We start from the raw sequence: 18,898 nt of genomic DNA on the forward strand, positions 1-18,898 counted from the left end.
CAAGAGCACATCTGATACTAAGCATTAATAATGATTTATCAAAGTGAAAACTGATATTGAAGAAAGGGAATTATTGGAGGAAAGTGCTGCTTACTTTTTATCCTTATTTTGATATCACAGTACAGAACATGATCTTTAGACAAAAAGAGTGTGGCCCTTTCCAGTCAAATACGTATTAGTACTACATATGTTAATATACATCTGTTGGATGGGACCCAGATTTCTCTCTCAAGGAAGCTCTTGTGTTTAAGACAATATATTTTCCCAGCCAGACAATGTACATCCTGAAATATGACTATGCAAGCGTCATGAAATCTGTTGGACAGTGCCCATGATACCACCAATTAAAGGCAACTCTGCTTCCCACACTGTGCATGTTGTGATCTTATCTATAGTGCTCAGTTTGCACAGAAAAGATTCTTATATGAGTTAAAACTGAGGCCCCTTGTCTACAGGGCATTTTACACAGCCCACCGTAGTGATTCAGATTCAGAAGAAGGGAATGAAAATGGAAAGGAAGCAATTTTCATCAAAAACGGCTCAGGCACGCTTCCCAAACGTGACAGAACTGGCATTGTCTGAACAGGTAAATATATTCCATTAGGAACCAGTTACTAAAATGGGTCTGTCTCAAATGAAAGGAAAAACCCGTTAGCGACCAGTTCCTGAAATGGAATACATAGGCTGTCTGAAATCCCATAGTCAGTCCCAGCAGCCGGTACTCAGAGTTTGCCTTCAGGTTTTAGTAGGGCTTGCTGCAGAAAGAAAACTGATGAGGAACTTTCCCAGAATTTGCCTTGAGAGTAATCCATTTCAGTTACACTGAGATTTCTGTTTTGCAAAAGCTGAGCATCTCTTTTGTATGCTAGCATGCATATCCTGCAGTATGGCTATTCCCTGAGCACAGGTAATTCACACCTTTGTATGTGGGTATAATGCTATTAATAATGTCAAATTCTGAACTGTCTGGGAAGGGCTCCTTGTGTCTATTTAGTCTTCTAAAATGAACAAGTGTGTGCTCTGCAGATTAGGTTTTCACTGCATGTAAAGTATTCTATTTTAATAATGTTGGTAGGTAAATCATACAGTACACAGATAGGTAACAGCTAAAATGTGTACCAAACAGTGGCACAACAGAACATTTTAATTGCAGGGCCAGTTCTCTGCCCAAGCAACTAGGGAGAGCCCCTGAGTTCCCGGGTTCTAGGAAAAAGCTGTTAATGCTCATCTGCTGCACATGCATGCCCATGGTGTGCAGCAAAACACTGCAGAACAGTCCCTAGTACTGTGATGTAGAAACTTTGCTTTTGTGGCATCTATACCCTAAAGGCCACTGCTCTCCTGCCCCACACTGGAAGCTGCTCATTCTAGGCTGCATTTAACTTCTGATAGATCTCCACTTATCTATTTAGCCAGTGTCTAACTTGCACCTATCTGAAGTTAATTAGTTACCTTATGTACAACAGTCATGGGGGGAAAAACACATAGCATTCCTTTGTAATATGCAATGGAGCCTGTCAGCTGCAAATATTGTTATGAAAATCAGAATAATTGGTAAAGCAGTAACAGAGACAATTCTAAATTTTTAAAAATGTTAATTATGAGAAACATTGTGAGGACCATGCACTGTTCGAGTCAATTAAGTGTAGAGACACTTCACTTGTTACCAGAAATTATATTCACATGAACGTTTGTTTTTTGTTATGAAGCACATTCTGAAGTGGAAGTGACAGGATCAAGAAACAGCTGCAGTTGGCTACTATTTTATAAATGGTTTGAATTCTGTTTGTATGCTGTGCTCTTAACGAGGTGTCTTGCTTTATGCCTCAACTAGTGGTTGCTACATGTCCCAGGGAAGCCAAGATCACTCACAGTACTCCCTCTTTCTTTTTGGCAACAGTCAATACTTTGGCAGCTTAGGATCAATGAGGTACATTCCTGTGTGGCGAATTGTGAGCGCTGTTCTCATACGGTGTTGCTTCCTTCATGGTAGTATAAGCATTTTCTTTCAATGTAACACTGACAGAATCCGGTTTGAAAGGTACTCTGGACCATCATTGTTTTTAAGGAAACTCAAATGTTGAATGAGGAGAATGTGGTTCCTCTCTTTCCCGCTCTGCAGTTGAATGGAGCTGACATTTTCCTCATCCTTGGAAGGCTGATGTGAACAGCTCCCCTTTTCACTTTGCATGAGATTCCTGCATATGTTGTGGCATCAGCTACTGATAAAACTCAGTAAACATCTTTCTCCCAGGGAAGCAACTTGCTTGGCATAAACATTAACTGAAAGTACTCCAGTTTGTGTGAACTTAGACACGAGGCTCTATCCGATGAGAAAGCTCAAACAACATCTGCTGGTTGTCTATGATGTGCAAATGATGGACGTAGGACTTTAGCTCCAAATGCTCTTTTGGGGGCACTTCACTTCCTAAAAGTTAGACAAAAGAAAAATAAATAATAGAAGTTAGTTTGCAGCTTCGTTCTTTATTTTTTTTTCTGAACTCAGGTCCAAAGTGCAATGAAGCACACTTTGACACTCCCAAACTATTCAAGTTTGATTTCTAATTTTATTTCTGTGCTAATGAATTATAGATGTGGCTTAGGATGGTTACTTTTGACTTTGCCTGGGCTTGTAGCTATTGGCTTCCCCATATCTGCTGTCATGTGGCCTCTACCCTAGGAAAGGAAGTTCAAATACATAAATTAGCTTAAATTACTTGAGTAGCAAAATGCATTGGAAACAAGATAAAGGACTAAGAGCTAAAATCAATTGTGCATTTTAGATTGAAGGTGATTTCAGGATTCTATAAATTCCTGGGGCCTTAAGCAGACTGACTTCTCCCTCTTTCTCTGCTCTGTGAAGGGCAAGATGAGATTTCAAAATCATTCCCCTGCACCTCAATGATTCCCCAGCACCTCAATGATTCTACTGGCTCTATACACATTCATTTGATAAAGTGAGACAGTAGTCCATGAACACTTATGTCACAATAGGTATTAGTCTCTAAGGTGCCAAGAGACTATTTGCTTTGGGTAAAAGAAGTTTATTGCATCGTAAGGCTGGTCAAAGAGACTTGTCTGGAAGGAGGCATTTTGTTCCGCAATTTGGCTAGAAAGCAAGTGAGCAATTTACTCACCAAACTGGTTACGCCTGCAATGTCTCAGTGATCGGACTGTGTCTGCAATCATATGCTGTGAAACAAAAGAGAATTCAGCCAGTAAATATTAATCTAAGTGAAGCTTTTAAAAATAAGAACACTGTGGCAGTGGTACAAATGTTCCAATGCAGGAAGCAAGCCGTTTTCCTCTGCCAATCTTTGGCAATCACACAACACAAGATTGTACAGAAGAAAAGTATCATGAAGGCTTCAGTCATGAGCTCAGAGCTGCTTTTATAGGAAAGGTAACCATCTGGATTCTGCATGCATCCAGAACATAAAAGCCATTCTTCTCTTTGGGAGGAAACCATAAGTAGTACTGTGTGTGAAGCCAGGGTCCTTAGCCCCCACTGCATTGAAACGCAGCACACATTTTTATTTAAAAACTAGGAAAAAGGCCCGTTGTGGAAATAAATACAACGAGATCTAGAAAGAGGCTCTGGGCGGGTGCCCCGGCCTTGGACACTCACTGTCAATTTCCTGTGGCGACCTCAGCAGGGTATAATGACACTGAGTCCACCATTTTCTCCAGAGGAACTGATCTCTGCTACCTAAAGAACAGTTATAATTTTGAGTGATCTCCAGCCTTCACCTGGAGATTGGCAACAATGGTTCCCCAGAAGGGAATGGTTGGTTTGGAGTCTATGGCTTTGTACCTGTCCGAGGTCCCACACCTCCTGAAACCTCACCCTCTCCAGGCTCCATCCTTCACATCTCCAGGAATTTCCCACCTGGAGTTGGTAACCCTATCTCCTTCCCAGCCAATCATCAACCTACCTTTATTTCCCCCTCACTCTTCAGCTTTCCACCCCCCACACCTGCAGCCTCTCCTGTGCTCCGAAGCCCTGACTGCTACGTCACATTGGCTGTCATACGGGGGCCACCTCAGCAGCCTAGAAGGATACAGAGTCCACCATTTTCTCCAGGAGAACTGATCTCTGCCATCTGGAAAGCAGTTGTAATTCTGAGTGATCTCCAGCCCTCACCTGGAGATTGGACACATTTTACCTCAGAACAGCAAACTGTTTAGAATGTTAGAGGCAAAAGCCAATCAAGTCGCATATGCAAATGACCTCTGTGTTCCAAGGCAAAGGCCAATGAGGCTGCATATGCAAATAACATCTGACTGGCTATGGGGGGGAGGGGAACAGCAAACTGTTTAGAATGTTGGAGGTGAGACTCAAGCAATGTAGCCAGTGGATAGGGACAGATTCTGAGTGACACACCAGGGCGCCAACCAATTCCAGAGCGTGTGGAATGTTCTAGAGAAGTGCCACCACCATTCGGCTTTTATATATAAGGGAGATGCCAGCTACCATCTCACAACAACAGAGTAACTGCAGTTGCACACATTTATTTTATTTATTTAATACATTTTAATCCTGCCTTGAGCTCTGGTGGCTTAGAGGTTAAGACACTGAGCTGCAGACCGGAAGGTCTGTAGTTCAGCAGTTTGAGACCCTAGTGCCACATGATGGAGTGAGCTCCTGTCTCTGGCCCCAGCTCTTGCCAACCTAGCAGTTTGAAAGCAAGAAATTGTAAGTAGATAAATAGGTACCACTTTGGTGGGAAGGTAACATCATTCCATGTACCTTGGTGTGTAGTCATGCCAGCCACATGACCATGGAAAACATGTTCGGACAAGCACTGGCCCTTTGGCTTGGAAACAGAGATGAACACCGCCCCCTGGAGTCGGATTTGACTAGTTTTTGAGCAAGGAGAACCTTTACCTTTACCTAATCCTGCCTAGCCTCTAAGGAGCTGACATTATTCTCTGTTCCTTCATCTTATCCTCATAAATGTCCTATGAGGCAGGATTAGGATGAGAGAGAATGACTGGGCCATGATCAGCAAGATTCAGTTCCCCTGGTCTCCTAGATACTGGTCTGACATTCTGCATCACACTGGTGTATCAGATGTGTATACATGTTTACCAACTTATTGCGCGGATTCTCTTAACATGTGAAGTAGCAGTGATGCTTTTCAGAGGTGTATGAAAACTGTGTCTCCCTTTCAGTTCCTCCATGGGGGCAAAGGAACTCGACAGAACCTGCCACTACTGCTTACCGTTTCAGACCATGAATTATTGAAGAGGCAGAAGCCTCTAGGTCTTTCTCTGAGCCTCATCCATAAAGGCAGATAGCCTTAGCCACTGCCATCTGATTCAGGAATCTAGGCAGGCTGAACAGACAACTGGCTCTTCACTATTTCTCTTGCAGTGCGAGAGGATCTCTACCAACAGATCAGTACCCTACCCTGCCTGATATGAAGATGGTGTCCTCGCATGATAATTTTGCCTGTTTTGAAGCTCTATGATTTTACCCTGCAAATACAAAAGTTGGCACTGTGTCCAAAATTAAATATCCTGAGATTTTCAACTTCCTTTTTTAACTTTAGGGGCTGCAATTTTAAAATTTGAAAGGGTTTGAGCATCACCTGAACAAACTGCAGAAGCTGAAAAAGGGTGGAGCAGGATTTGCAGTGATCAGCAAGTAGAACTTCAGAATCACACAGTGGTTCAGGACTAGCAAGAATATTATGTATTATGCTAAATCAATATGCAGAAGCAGGGAATCCACGACTTGCAGGGGGCATTACATTTCCCCCTCTAGTGTTTCCTCTTTCCTTCCTGAAAGCCCTCATAACCTCTTGCCTTTCCCCGCATCCTCTCCTCCTTCCTGCCCACCAGCCAACCGACCTTTATCTGGCCCCCATCTGCAGCTTTCCCTCCTTCCCTCCCCCAGCAGCCTCTCCCTGGGAAAAGTCTAGCCCAGTTGAACAGTGCCAGCTACCAGGCTTGGCCAAGCTGTATGATGGTGAACCTGCAAAGACTTGTAAGCAGGGATTCAACCTGGGTCTCCCAGATCCTTATTGGAAATTCCAACCACCACAGCATAGTGGCTTTTGTGGGGTGGCTGCTGTTAAGTAGTGAGCAGCTGGGCCTTGGTAAGTCATGTAAAATGCATGATAGCAAGTTGCCCATCAGTGACTGCCAATGAGCCCTCCCTCAAAAGGCCACAACAGGATTGGAAATAGTCCTGCCTCCTCTCCCTGCCTTTTACTGGCAGCCACAGAGAGCATTTGTTTCTTAAAGCTGCTTTAAAAAAAACCCAGTGGGTTTTTTGGTATGCTTGTTCGTGTGTTTCAATTGCTTTAATCTGAGATTTTTTAAAGCAAACCTGGGGCATTTCTCAGGTCTGTGGAAAGATCTGTCTTATCTGTTCATGGTTCTAATCTCTGGATTTAAGTATCCACAGATCTGACCACATTGAGAACCAGATCCATTGATATGCCAACTTGCTTCATTTATTAAATTTATAATTTAGACTTTGTGTGTTAACTTCATATAGATTTTCTTTAGTGCTTGGTGTACTGGCTATAACATTAAGTTGGTCTGAAGCAGTAGAACAAAGTTTAAGTAAAGTGGTACCTTTAAGACCAACAAAGTTTCATTCAAGGCATACCTTGAATAAAACTTTGTTGGTTGTAAAGCTGCCAATGGACTCAAACTTTGTTTTGGCTATAACTTTGTTAGCCTCCAAATAATTGATCAGCACAATAAGTTGGTAAACATGTATAGATGTGTGTGCATGCCAGCACTCACAATCACCACAACTACAATCACATTCATTCAGCTTCCTGGCCAACTAAGACAGGGGGATTTCTCAATTTTACTAAGAGATTCTTATATGCCTCCCTTGGAGGAGAGCCTGCTTTCTCTTTGATTGTAACAGATTACGCAAATCTTGAAAACTAACTAAAGACAGTAAACCAGACAATGTCTTTTTTTCTAGCAAGATTCTTTCACATCCTAGTTGTGAAAGAATAAAACTAGGATGTGATTCATGAGTCTGCAAGTTAATATTCTATGGAACCACATTACCATAACATTTTATTAACATGCTTGTAGCATGCTATAACAGAAAGCACCATTTCCTTTTAATGCTTCAGGATCACTAGCCAAGAACTCATATTCAACACGAATATCCATTTGAGAAAACTGGGAGGGGTCTGTCACATATTCTGACCTAATATTATTTTCATATTTCCTACCTTTTTCATACTAGAAAGTCTGAAAGAAATATAGAAGCTTAAGTACTACAAAACCTTTCAAGATTTGTTCTTTAGAAATACCATCAATTAAGTGGTTTTCTAGAAAAAATTACTTGGGAAGTTTTCTGAAATCCTAAACAGAGTATTAATACATTTATTCAGATTAACATGCAGTAGACGACAATTTTAAAGTACAGAGAGAGGAAAGATCTGATTTCGGAATGCTTTTAACTGGCATAGATCCATGAAGCTGCATTAATTTACTCCAGCTAGTCTATAATGTTTTGCTGCAATTATTATTTGATCACAGTTGCAAACTAAGCATAGGACATGATCAATTGGAACAAAACACTTTTAACTGCGTATAGCCAACTAAAATGAAGCAACCTGTCTGCAATTAACTATGAGTACATGGCATCATACAGAAAAAAAGCACAAGCTGTCTGACTGGGATCCAAAGAAGGAGTACTGAAATTAGAATACATTTTGCATAGTATAATGTAATGTCGGTTACTCTTCCATAACCCCATGAGTTAGAAAAATGCTGTGAAATGCAGTAGAGGACAGTTTTGTACAGATGCCCCCTACTTGTGCAAATGCTGTCATTTTTATTTATTTACTTCATCTATAGCCCATCTTTCTTGCTGAGACTCAAAGTGGATTACAGATTATAAAAGAACAATTCAATCAGATCGCATAAAACATCCAATAAACAAAGTAGTAAGACTAGGATTACAGGATTAGAAAACAATGTAAATGAACAAACTGGTCTAAGGCATGACAACGTAATGCAGAAAGTGGGTTACAGAGGTAGAAGGCAATGCAATTTAAAACAAGGTGACAGATACGGTGCAATAGATTACAATCCTATTCCCTTATCAAAGTGAACTCCTGAGTTGTACCATTATACTATAATTCTCATATCCATAAGATTTATAATTCACAAGAATTAAACAAATACCTCTTAAAATATCTGGCTTTAATTTATCATGAAATCTGATAATCTGTTTTACTAATATTTTTCACATTGATAAAAATAAAATCTAATGAAGCATCCAATGTATTGTATCTTCTAATTTCTATAACCTGTCCTATTGCTGTGGTCAAGCTGAGACCTCTTTTTTTAAAAAAAAAACCGGTGGGAAAATGGCCTCTAATGAGTTCTGCACAGGAGGAGCGAATTTCTATAACCTGTCCTATTTGCTGTGGTCAAGTTGAGACCTCTTTTTAAAAACAACCGGTGGGAAAACGGCCTCTAATGAGTTCTGCACAGGAGGAGCTCCCCTTGGAGTGTTGAAAGTACCAGAATTGCTGTAAGAGAGCCTCTGGTGGCTGCCCTGTGCAAACACAGTCCCAGTGTGGGACTGCACAGAAGACTGAAGATGAAGAACTCTTGGTTGTCTTGGTTGCATCAGATTAATATGCTTAACAGGAGGTGCATATTTTTGTAAACTGTGAAAGGTATTTTTTAAAAAATCTCACCTAAATTGTTCTAAAGTAATAAATTTATTCTTCCATTATTGATGATTCACAAAGCATGTTATCAATATGGCTGGGTGGTGTGTGTGTGTGTGTGTGTGTGTGTGTATAAGATGCAAAACAGCAACATTCACCAGCAGGGAGATTATCATGCTTCAGTACTACAGGGAAAAGCCTTCTGCATCCATCCTCTGATTTATTTTTTGCAGATTCTTTATGATTGGATTCTAATTTCATGGCAAATAGCTGATATTAAGACAGTAAAATGGATGACAGATAAAACTCTGGCTATTTGGTTAAAGGAAATCATCCGACTGATAATGGTAAATTCTGGATACAGAGCTGAATACAATGCTGAATGTATTTGATTCTAAAGATACTACATTAATACAAAATAAGTATTACAGCTTTGTGAAAAAAGAGATGATCGATAAAGTAACAATAATTTTCTCACAATACCAAATTTAATAAAGGGAAATATTACCTACCAGCTTCTCAAAGTTAACAAGGTTATCCAGAAAAGTTTTATTTCCTTCATGTATAAAAGTTACATCTAAAAAACAAAACACATCATTTTCACTTTATGCTCAGCAACATCATGGAAACTGCATTAAAATATACCGGTGAGTATTGTTACATTTTATACTATATCTGTTCCTAAAACAGAAGTGTTTTAGAAAATTGAAGTGACCTGACATTTACATTATTGCATCACTGCCTACCCATTTCATTTTGAAATCCACTGTTCATAAATTTAAACCTCTAGGTTTTTGGGGGGAGGTTAGGTTCTTTGAAAGATGGGTCCTTTCATTCTCCACCCACTGAAGCATAACAGCTCTTGATTGAAACCAAGAAAGAAATAGGATTGGCTTTGCAGCAAAGCTTCCCTAAACAAGGCTATCTCACCATCTGGGGCATGTCAATTAAGTTATAAGGACGCCAACTTCCAGGTGGGACCTGGGGATCCCCCCGAATTACAGTTCATCTCCAGACTACAGAGGTCGTTCCCCTGGAGAAAATGGCTGTTTTGGAGGGTGGACTCTATGGCATTGTACCCCACTGAGGTCCCTGTCCTCCCCAGGCTCCACCTCAAAACCTCCAGGAGCTTCCCAACCTGGAGTTGGCAACCCCACCCCACCCCACTGGTGGCCAGGGAGGACCTGGCAACCCTAATTAAGTATGATGTTTCTGCTTTTGAATCAATAACAAACAAGCTACAAAGGCTAAAACACACTGTCTTTGACTGACAGGGTCCCAAAGCACTAGGGCAGAGATGAATAACTAGTGCATCAGGACAAAAAAATAAAACTTGTTGAAAAATAACACCCAAGCCTTCAATTGCCAACCTGAAAGGTGAAAGAAGTGGGGAGGTTGTGAAATGGTCTGTCAATAAGACTTGCTACTGGGCCATTTGCAGGTGCAAGACCATCAATTGTCACTGTCCTAAGTATCCCTACAGTTACTTGCACTAGCAATTTAATCTGTGTCATCATATACAGCTCTGCAAATGTGCTCTCCAAATGCATTAAACCTCATTTGGGGCTGGCCTCAGCCAAGCAGGCACTCTGAATGCAGCTCTGTTCTTCCCTCCTCCCATACTGTTTTGTGCTCTCTCCAGCCTCCACTCCTGGAACCCAGGTGCAACATCATATATATATATACTCCTACCACACTAGCTTGCTTGCCCCATCACTAAATCAAAAAGGTGGTGAAATTGTTACTGTCAATGTTAATAAAGTAAACTGCTGAAGACTGAAGAGGATTTTTTTCACATGTTCTTTAAAAACTGCAGGGAAAACCTTTGGGAGGGGAGGGAAAGAATGCAAGAAGAAAAGAAATTTGCTTTGCTGCCAAAACGCATGAGTCTAGATAAATTCAGTGGAGCAGAAAATTGCATCTGAGCTACAATGTAAAAGCGAAACAGTGTTTTATTAAATATTTGAAAATACCAGCCAGATATCCAAAAGCAGTGTCTGTGAAACAACAAGGCTTAGTACAGAAATTCAATTAACTTAAAAGGGGTATTGCTTTCCCTGTTAAGGGTTATTTCAAGCTTTCAGCAATACCTATATGACTTATTCTTACTTAGAGGTATTAATTCTCCTCTCCTTTGCTTGATGAGCCCAGCCAGGGTGGCTGAACTGTGGATCAAGTCCAAATCACACAGTGATGTTTTTGTTTTACCCTTCTTTCTAGTCATGTAAGCAAGCATTTGTGCTTAAAACCATAATTCAATGCTATTTGTGGATTACAGATATCAAGACAACCATGTAAGCATACTGTAAGGACCATTCCCTTTCATATGATCCTGTTTGAGCATGGAGATGTCCATTGTAGGTCCTCTTCTAACTATCTGAGGTAAGATGCATGGCCGTAAGGAACAGGGTCTCTTATAAGGTGGCACTTTGGTTACGGAACTCCCACCCAACTGCTGTTCACCTGGCACCTTCTTTTTTAAAAAATTTAGGCATGAGGTAAAGATGTGTTTGTTCTTCTGGGCCTTTGTAAATTAGGTGTTGTTTTTGTTTGTTTTGTTTCTTTGCATAGGCTTCGGATCTGTAATGGTAAATTTGTTGACTGAATACATTTGAATGGTTTGCAGCTAATTTTTTAAATATTTGTAGTGTTTAATGGGAGGGAAGGCAGCATGGTACAGCCTGATCTTGTCAGATCTCAGAAGCTAAGCAAGGTCAGCCCTGGTTAGTACTTGGATGGGAGACCATCAAGGAAGACTGCAGAGGAAGGCACATTCTCCCTTGCTTAGAAAGCCCGTTGCTGGGGTCACCACAAGTCAGCTGCGACTTGATGGCACTTTACACACACACATTGTTTAATAGCTAGGAGGTGTGTGTTTAACTGCTGCTACTTCATTGCTATTTTTATTATTGTTGAGTGTTTTAAGTCTGTATTCTTAACTGCTGCTATTTTATTACTGCTTTAACTTCTGTTGGATGTTTTAGTCTGTACGTTGTTATGGCTTTCACTGATGTATTGGTAAATTGATTTAATTTTGTTTTCTCTGTACACTACCTTAAGAGCTTGTTTTGTGTGTGTTTGTGTGGTCAGGTTTTTTTGTTTTTGCTCTTTTATAAACTTTTTATTAAGATTTTCATGTGAAAATAAAATTGAGAAAAAAATACAGAAAAATGGGGGGAAGCAAAAGAAAAAGGATTGGAGGAACATATCCTTAAGGAACGTACAAAATTTTCTCCACTGCAAAGCAGAATACAATCACTTAATACTAAATTAAAAATTTAAACATAACCACCTATTCTAATATCATAAGCAATACACCAATACAACATACTGCTATGAGGCAGTATGTAAATAGTTCAACCAAGAATAACATATACAGTGCAGCTTTGTATCTGGAAAGATAGGATATAAACATAATAAATAAATGAGCACCCCAAAGATAATAATAGTGCTGTTGGTAGTTGAAGCCACTTCATATGCAATGCAAGTTCATTGCAGGATTGCATTTGTAGGCCATATGTCCATGTTGGAGCCTCTTGCATTTGTAAATACTTTATTACCTACATCAGGTCAATAATGTGGAATATCTCCACTAGCACCACATCGTCCTGGGACTGCCAACAGATAGTCCCCATCATTGGCACAACATGCTACCCAATGAATGTACTACAATTGATTGTGAGCCATAAATTCTCACAAGCCTTGCTACACTGTGGAAGGCTATGCTATCACTACTCAAGTACACTTCACCATAGCAACACATGGGGATACCTGGAGCCCACAGTCCACATGGATCAATTGTTGTATCACCACCAATACCACTACTACTGTAACTCTTCTAACAAGTCACAAAACTTGGCACCCTGCTCCTAACCCTAACTGTGACAGCTGTAGGACTGATTTGCTGGACAGTACCTGGGGAACGCAGTCTCTCAACCAGAGTTTGGCTTTTTAGTGCATTAAATATGGGAGGCACAGCACAGCAGAGTCCTTTAACAGATTATATCCTAACACTAAGCTTTTGCAAATAAGAAGTCATCATTATCTTCTATGTCTTTCAAAACATGAGTGAATTAATGTCAGGGTTTTAATTCCTTGCTTACAAAAGCAGGTACCTATGGCAATGGAAGCTGATTGCTGACTCATCCTACAAATCGGTTGCATACATAGCTCTCCAAAGGAGACTGTGGAAGTTGGAAGCAAAGTGAGTGAATGAGTAAGGGGGGGAGGGGTATCTAGTTTACAATTCCATTAAGCGAATTAAGTGGATTATTCACAATGTTGTCCAATTTACTTTTCACTAAGATAAACAGACAGTAAACAACGATATGTTTTAACACAAAGTTAGGGAAGTTGGAAACAAAGGCTGATTATCAATCATATAGTAGGATGGAACTATCAAGAGAACTGAAGTGCTTGGCAGTAATATTGACACTGTAATGTATTCCTTTAAAGATGCACCCAAGTGTGAACTATATCCATTACACTTAGCTTCCAGGGATACAAGGTCACTAGCACAATCCAGTGCAAGCCATCTTGTTGGGAATTTGGTATTAGTATTGCTAGTCACCGTTTGATCTATTATTTATAGTAGATAGCTTTCATCACAAGGAGACTGCATCTATTAGTCAGGCAAAACAAAAGAGAACATATGGTACAACAGCACAATAGAGGAATCTCTATCGCAGATTTAAATTCTTGGACAACAGTACAGACAGTAGGGCAGTAACAGCTCTTAAATCCATATTTTATTATTAACAGTGACATATCACTGTTATTGAGAAACATGCTATAAATATATGGAAAAGAGAATATTTACTGGAGAGGAACACGGATATTGATCAAACTAACCACTCCTAGCTCCCAGCCGAAAAGCCTCCAGCTGAAAAGAAGAATCTTTAGTCAGATTTTATTGGCTGCTCATTTGCCAGCCCATGACCTCTTTTCTTGATCTTTTTCTTGGCTATCTATAACATGTTCATACATTTTCAATAAAGACATATTAGTGGTCCAAAATATATGTTGAATACTACTTTCATTGCACACATTTTGTCAGTAACTTATGAAGTCTATGGAAAAAGTTACACCAATAAAATGGCTCAAAAGATATAATATTACCTTTAAGGAGTAAAGGCATGAAGGGGATTTTTGGAGACTTCATTTTCTTGAATGCATCTCTATAGGCTTTGTGATTCAGGGAAGGGTCCTACCAATACAAATTGATTGTAAGGAAAGGAAAGAAGAAAAACCAATATGCTTTCTAAAAGAACAATCTGAAATCCATTTGATGCCCTTGAACTCAACATGTCTTAGATATGGAAGGTTTCCGTGAAATATGAGACAGATAAAGGTTTTATAAAGAATGATTGACGGAATGAACCAAGATATGCTCAAACACGTATGAAACTACCATGCCCCTTCCCTTGTAAGATGCATAGTCTTCCAGAAAGCTGAGAGTAGGAACTCTCAGCTCTAAAAGTCGTTGTTTTCATTATTTAATAACACAATTAGAAAAAAGCATGTTTTTTTCTACAGAAAGCATTATACTTACTGTCAAACTTTCAAGTTCAGCGAAGAGCTTCTTAAACTTCCCTGGGATTCTCTATGATAACCAGGGGGAAAATTAGGAGAAACTGAACTACAAGTAGTCAGGTATGCAAAAGCTCCCCACCCCCACCCCAGCAACAGTCTTTCACATGTGTGGTATGTTTAAAGAAAAAATATCGAGAGGCCACTTTCTCTGGTAGTTACTTCTTTCTTAGTACCATAATTCCCCATTATGAATATTGTCATCTTGCCTTTTGAGATACCCCAATTCATCATTATTTTAAAAAAATTGCTTTCCTAAAATGCTAATTTTATTCAGCAAGATCTGTCTACTTCATTTTTCTTAAGATTTTCCATAATAGTTAAATGAAAGAAGCATTTCTAGCACCATGCTAACACTAGCCCTGGTTCACTATCTGTAGCATTATTATATTTGGTGCAGAGAGGATAACTGCTGCATGGGGGAGGTTGATTTTTTTTTTTAAAACAGAGGGGGATATGCTTTCAAGCGCTCAAGTGGTAGAGTAACAATCACAGACTACTAAAAGGCATGGGGCATTGCTGCAGAAATACAGTAACTATCTGGTACTCACCAGGTTTTAAACACTGGAGGGAATGTGCTACTCGTAACAGTGATGTCAAAGATACTAATGGGGTGTGACACATACAGCAGTGTTTCACACAGCATTCTGAGGCAGAAAATATTTGTTATCTTGAGAAAAATATCATTTCCTCCCAATGGAATGTTGCTTGGACAGGTCAATATTCCCCTGAAGCAAACAGGTGAGGCTTGCTTATATAGGACTAGCCTGATACCCATGCTTCGCTACAGTATTTAAGTTCCGTAAATCCAGTTATAATACTATGATGTGAAATTTGAAATGTGACATTTGTTGTAGGAATTCTAATGGAGAAGATTGTCATGTAAGAAATGAAGCGAGACATGCGTACTTTTCTCTCTCTCTCTAGCCCACATTGGTGGTTCTGCTCTCAGGTGCTAGGATCACCAGGCTGCTTGATGAACTCACTCTGGAGCAGGCCACATGGAACTGTCCATTTAAGAAGCAGTCGTCTGTTAAGTCAACTCCTGCTACCTTCCACGAAAGTGATGGCCTCTCTACTGGTGTTCCTGGATTGTTTTGCTCATATGGAGACTGTGTTGTTCTGAGCACCTCAGGGTGATCTTGCTGGTACTTGGCCTGTGCAGCTCAGTGCACTGCAGGAGTACTATCGGCAAATGTCTTTGCTGCATTCGTAAGTTCCCTCCTTGTAGCATTGGTGTATCTCGCACGATGTTTGCCAGGAGCTTTCTTGGGGGCAGTAAGAAGTGAGAGGTGTGAGGGGGAGTTGGTGTGAGGCCAGAGTGGTGATGTGGTGGACATTTCTTCAGGTTCATGAGGGAGGCACACATCGAAATGGCTCCGAGAAATGTCCTTTACTCTCTCCCCATAAACATTCATACCCTGGCCCTGCTCCTACACCTGACAGCCTATCTGGTGTTGGGGGGGATTGTATTTAAAGGCATTGGGGAGTAGGAAGGGGGAGGAGTTTGTGGGACGCCACCCCACCTCCTCTCCTACAACTGACAGGCAGCTGCCTGTGCAATGTAGGTGGGGGAAGGGGGAGGAGTATTAGAAGCCACTGTGGAGGTGGAACTGCACCTGACAGACAGCCGCCTGTTAGGTGTAGGAGGTGGGGGGAGTATGTTGGAAGCCACCCTACCTCCTCTCCTACACCTGACAGGCACCTGCCTGTCCAGTGTAGGAGGGGGGAGGAGTATTAGAAGCCATGGTGGAGGTGGGGCTGTACCTGACAGACAACCGCCTTTTAGGTGTAGGAGGGTGTGTTGGAAGCCATCAGAGAGGCTGGGCCAGCAGCTTTGCTTCACGGCACAGGTGGTTCTTGGCCACTCCTGATTTCCTCAACTGTCATTAGCTGTCTGCAGTCCCCTGTAATTGTTGGCTTTCTTTACCTCAGAACACTGAGCTCTGCAGCTGACCAATCAGAGAGTGGTGGGGTGCAGAGAGTCAGCTGCCTAGCAGCTGCATAGGAATCAATGGGGGGAGTATATTTTCCCCCTTTTGACCCACTTAGGAGTCGAATTTCTAAAATTCCCTTCTTAGCAAGCAACTACGCCACGGTAGGAGCGCTGTCCCCGAATTTGGTGTCTCTAGGTCCAGTGGTTTGGCCTGGGCGTTGATTTTACGGTGAGGGGACTTTCTTTTATATATACACAAATGGCTATTATTCAGCCAGACAATCACTGGCTCATGCCTTATTTGAAGAGGGACTGGGGCAAATTAATCCCCAGATTCATAGCCATGAATGCTTCTTTCCTTAACTCCATCAAAACTAAATCTCCCTCCCCAGACCCACCCAGAGTTAAACACTCTATATTCCTTTTCATGGAAAGGTTTGGTAAAATATTTCTCTTCAGATACTCTGATTTACATTATCTTTCTATCAAACAAAATCAGACTTAGATTAAGCCTTCTGTAGTCAGGTCTACTCTATAAAGTAACAGAAGCAGCACTAGGAAGCATCACTAGTTTTCTGCACAAAATAACATCCACTGATATGTAATTAATTTGTACAAGAATAAACATTCTGGCTTGGATTCTAAGCACTCCAAGTACAGCCATTCACAAGAACTAAACTTCCCTGAATCCATCTCCCACTGCAATTTTCTATGTTTCCTATTGTGCTCCTGTGGGTCAGTGGATTCCTAGGAACAGTGAGGGGGACAAAGTGGAAGTCTGCAGTGTGGGGGGGGGTCACACCTCCTCCTCCACAAACAGAAACATCATTCCATTGGAGGAGTTGCTATTCTGCAGGCAGAACTGCTCCTTCGGATCCAAGCCTCTCATTTTTATCTGTCTTCCATGTGAGTTTGATCAATATATGAGTAAAATCTAAACATGACAAATGTAAAGAATGAAATTCACCAACAAATCTTGGGAAATGCTGTCCTCTTCTTCACTGCACAAACAACCTCGTACTTAACAGGAGTGCTGCCTCATTCCCTCAGTTTAGGATTGGCACAGTCTTAATACTACCCAAATGCTATCTATGATTTGGCAACCATGCCAAGTTGTGGAACTGTGTTTGTTAATTAGCAGTGTTTCTTCTCATCCAGTCATATACACCAGTGATCTGTTCTTTAAAGAAAGGAGCAACTGGACAGACTAATCATCTTAAAATGCTTTAGCCAACTGTGCAATAGTATTTTTTTTTTGCTTTGGTTATTTTACTTTTAAATATGTTCCAATATCTTATTTAATGTGAGACTGAGCTCTTTCTGATGATCTGATGCCATAAAGAGGCCGCTTGAAACTACCTCTATGTGGGAACTGAGTCTGCTCTATTTGGCAAGCCATTGTTTACATTCTAACTCACCATATATTTGGGCTCTGCGTTATATGATTTCATCTCATGCTGATACCAACAATATTTTGCAACCCAGCAGACATAATCCACATAGGGATCATTTCACAGAGCAAGGCAGTAGAAACCAAATAAGCTCTCCATGTGAAGCAGAGCCAACCAACTTCTGTGCTGCAACCTATATAATGAATTTTACCACGTCACAGCCCGTTTCAGCATAAGTAGTTTAATGTCTGAGATCTTCCTTTGTTTTATCATTCCATTTTTTCCCTGAGAATTTTAGCGGCTTTTGCATGATTTGTGTTGGCAATTAATTGTACCTGCTCGTTGCTTTCATGGTTTAATACAAAGACAATATGACAAAACAAACATCTGAAAGAACTTTTAAAAAAATATCAATGTAGTATTCTTATTACCTCCCATGTCTGCGAAAGCCGGCTGACAGATGCAGTGTTGAGACCCATAACAATGGCAAAGAATGAGTTCAGATTTCTTTGGGCTTTGCAGCTAAGACAAGGAAAAATGTGTCATTTCCTGTTTATATATAAATCTTATATTATTTGGATGGAAGGATATGCTACACTAACTGTTCCAATCATATTACACCAACAAAGCTGTCTTTTATGCTTACCCAACTGAGTACAAGTCCGATGAGATGCCCCCAAGACTACTGTTCTTCTACCTTCCTCATCCTTTGTAGTTCTTTTCCTACCTCAATCTTATTGTCAGAAGCAAAATTTATCCCAAACTCCTTTTCACTCATGTTCAATATAGTGCCATATAGAATTAATTTTTCTCTTCCACAGTTTGGAAATATTTTTATACCTAGTTACAGTCAATATTCCCCTGACTTGCTCAGTCTTGTGCCATTTTATTTTATTGGGGGGGGGAAATGCCCATGCACTTTTTCATCCCTGTTGCTGTGATGTCCATGAACATTAAAAATACTATTTTTAATACTCCCTGGGGCATGCTGATGCATATGAATGCCTGCCTTTAACAATAACTATGGAATAAAATCCATTTTAAGACATTGCTGTGAACTACTTCAGATTAAAATATATTTTAAACTGGATGTGCTCTCAAATGCCTGCTTTTTAAAATCTATAAACTGTCCCTGAATATTTTGGTGACTTTCAAGTTCTACACAAACAGCCAAATTGGGTGGTGCTTTTAAAGGCTTTAATGTTAACAAAATGTGTGTCCCCCCCAATTCTTGTTCTAGTTAAAACTTGAGCTGAAAGTTCAAATTTGTCATATTCACATGGTTGCAATCTTGCTTTTAAGTTAAAGTAGCTACA

The 18,898-nt window shown here is 40.4% G+C and overlaps 1 protein-coding gene across 1 annotated transcript in view; it reads right to left on the minus strand.

Annotated features, from left to right (window-relative positions):
• Positions 1–2,220: 2,220 nt before the first annotated feature.
• RAPGEF5 (Rap guanine nucleotide exchange factor 5) overlaps positions 2,221–18,898 on the minus strand; it is a 176,978-nt gene continuing 160,300 nt past the window's right edge. The window contains exons 21-26 of the mRNA XM_015417994.1: positions 18,014–18,104; positions 14,218–14,268; positions 13,785–13,872; positions 9,179–9,243; positions 3,138–3,192; positions 2,221–2,428 (exon numbers count right to left, since the gene is read on the minus strand). Of these exons, the coding sequence (XP_015273480.1) occupies positions 2,310–2,428; positions 3,138–3,192; positions 9,179–9,243; positions 13,785–13,872; positions 14,218–14,268; positions 18,014–18,104 (469 nt within the window). The 3' untranslated portion in view covers positions 2,221–2,309. The remainder of the gene's footprint in view (positions 2,429–3,137; positions 3,193–9,178; positions 9,244–13,784; positions 13,873–14,217; positions 14,269–18,013; positions 18,105–18,898) is intronic.

The sequence above is a fragment of the Gekko japonicus genome, unplaced genomic scaffold, assembly GCF_001447785.1.
Source record: "Gekko japonicus isolate JY-2015 unplaced genomic scaffold, Gekko_japonicus_V1.1 scaffold1165, whole genome shotgun sequence".
In the NCBI taxonomy this organism is placed as follows: Eukaryota; Metazoa; Chordata; class Lepidosauria; order Squamata; family Gekkonidae; genus Gekko; species Gekko japonicus.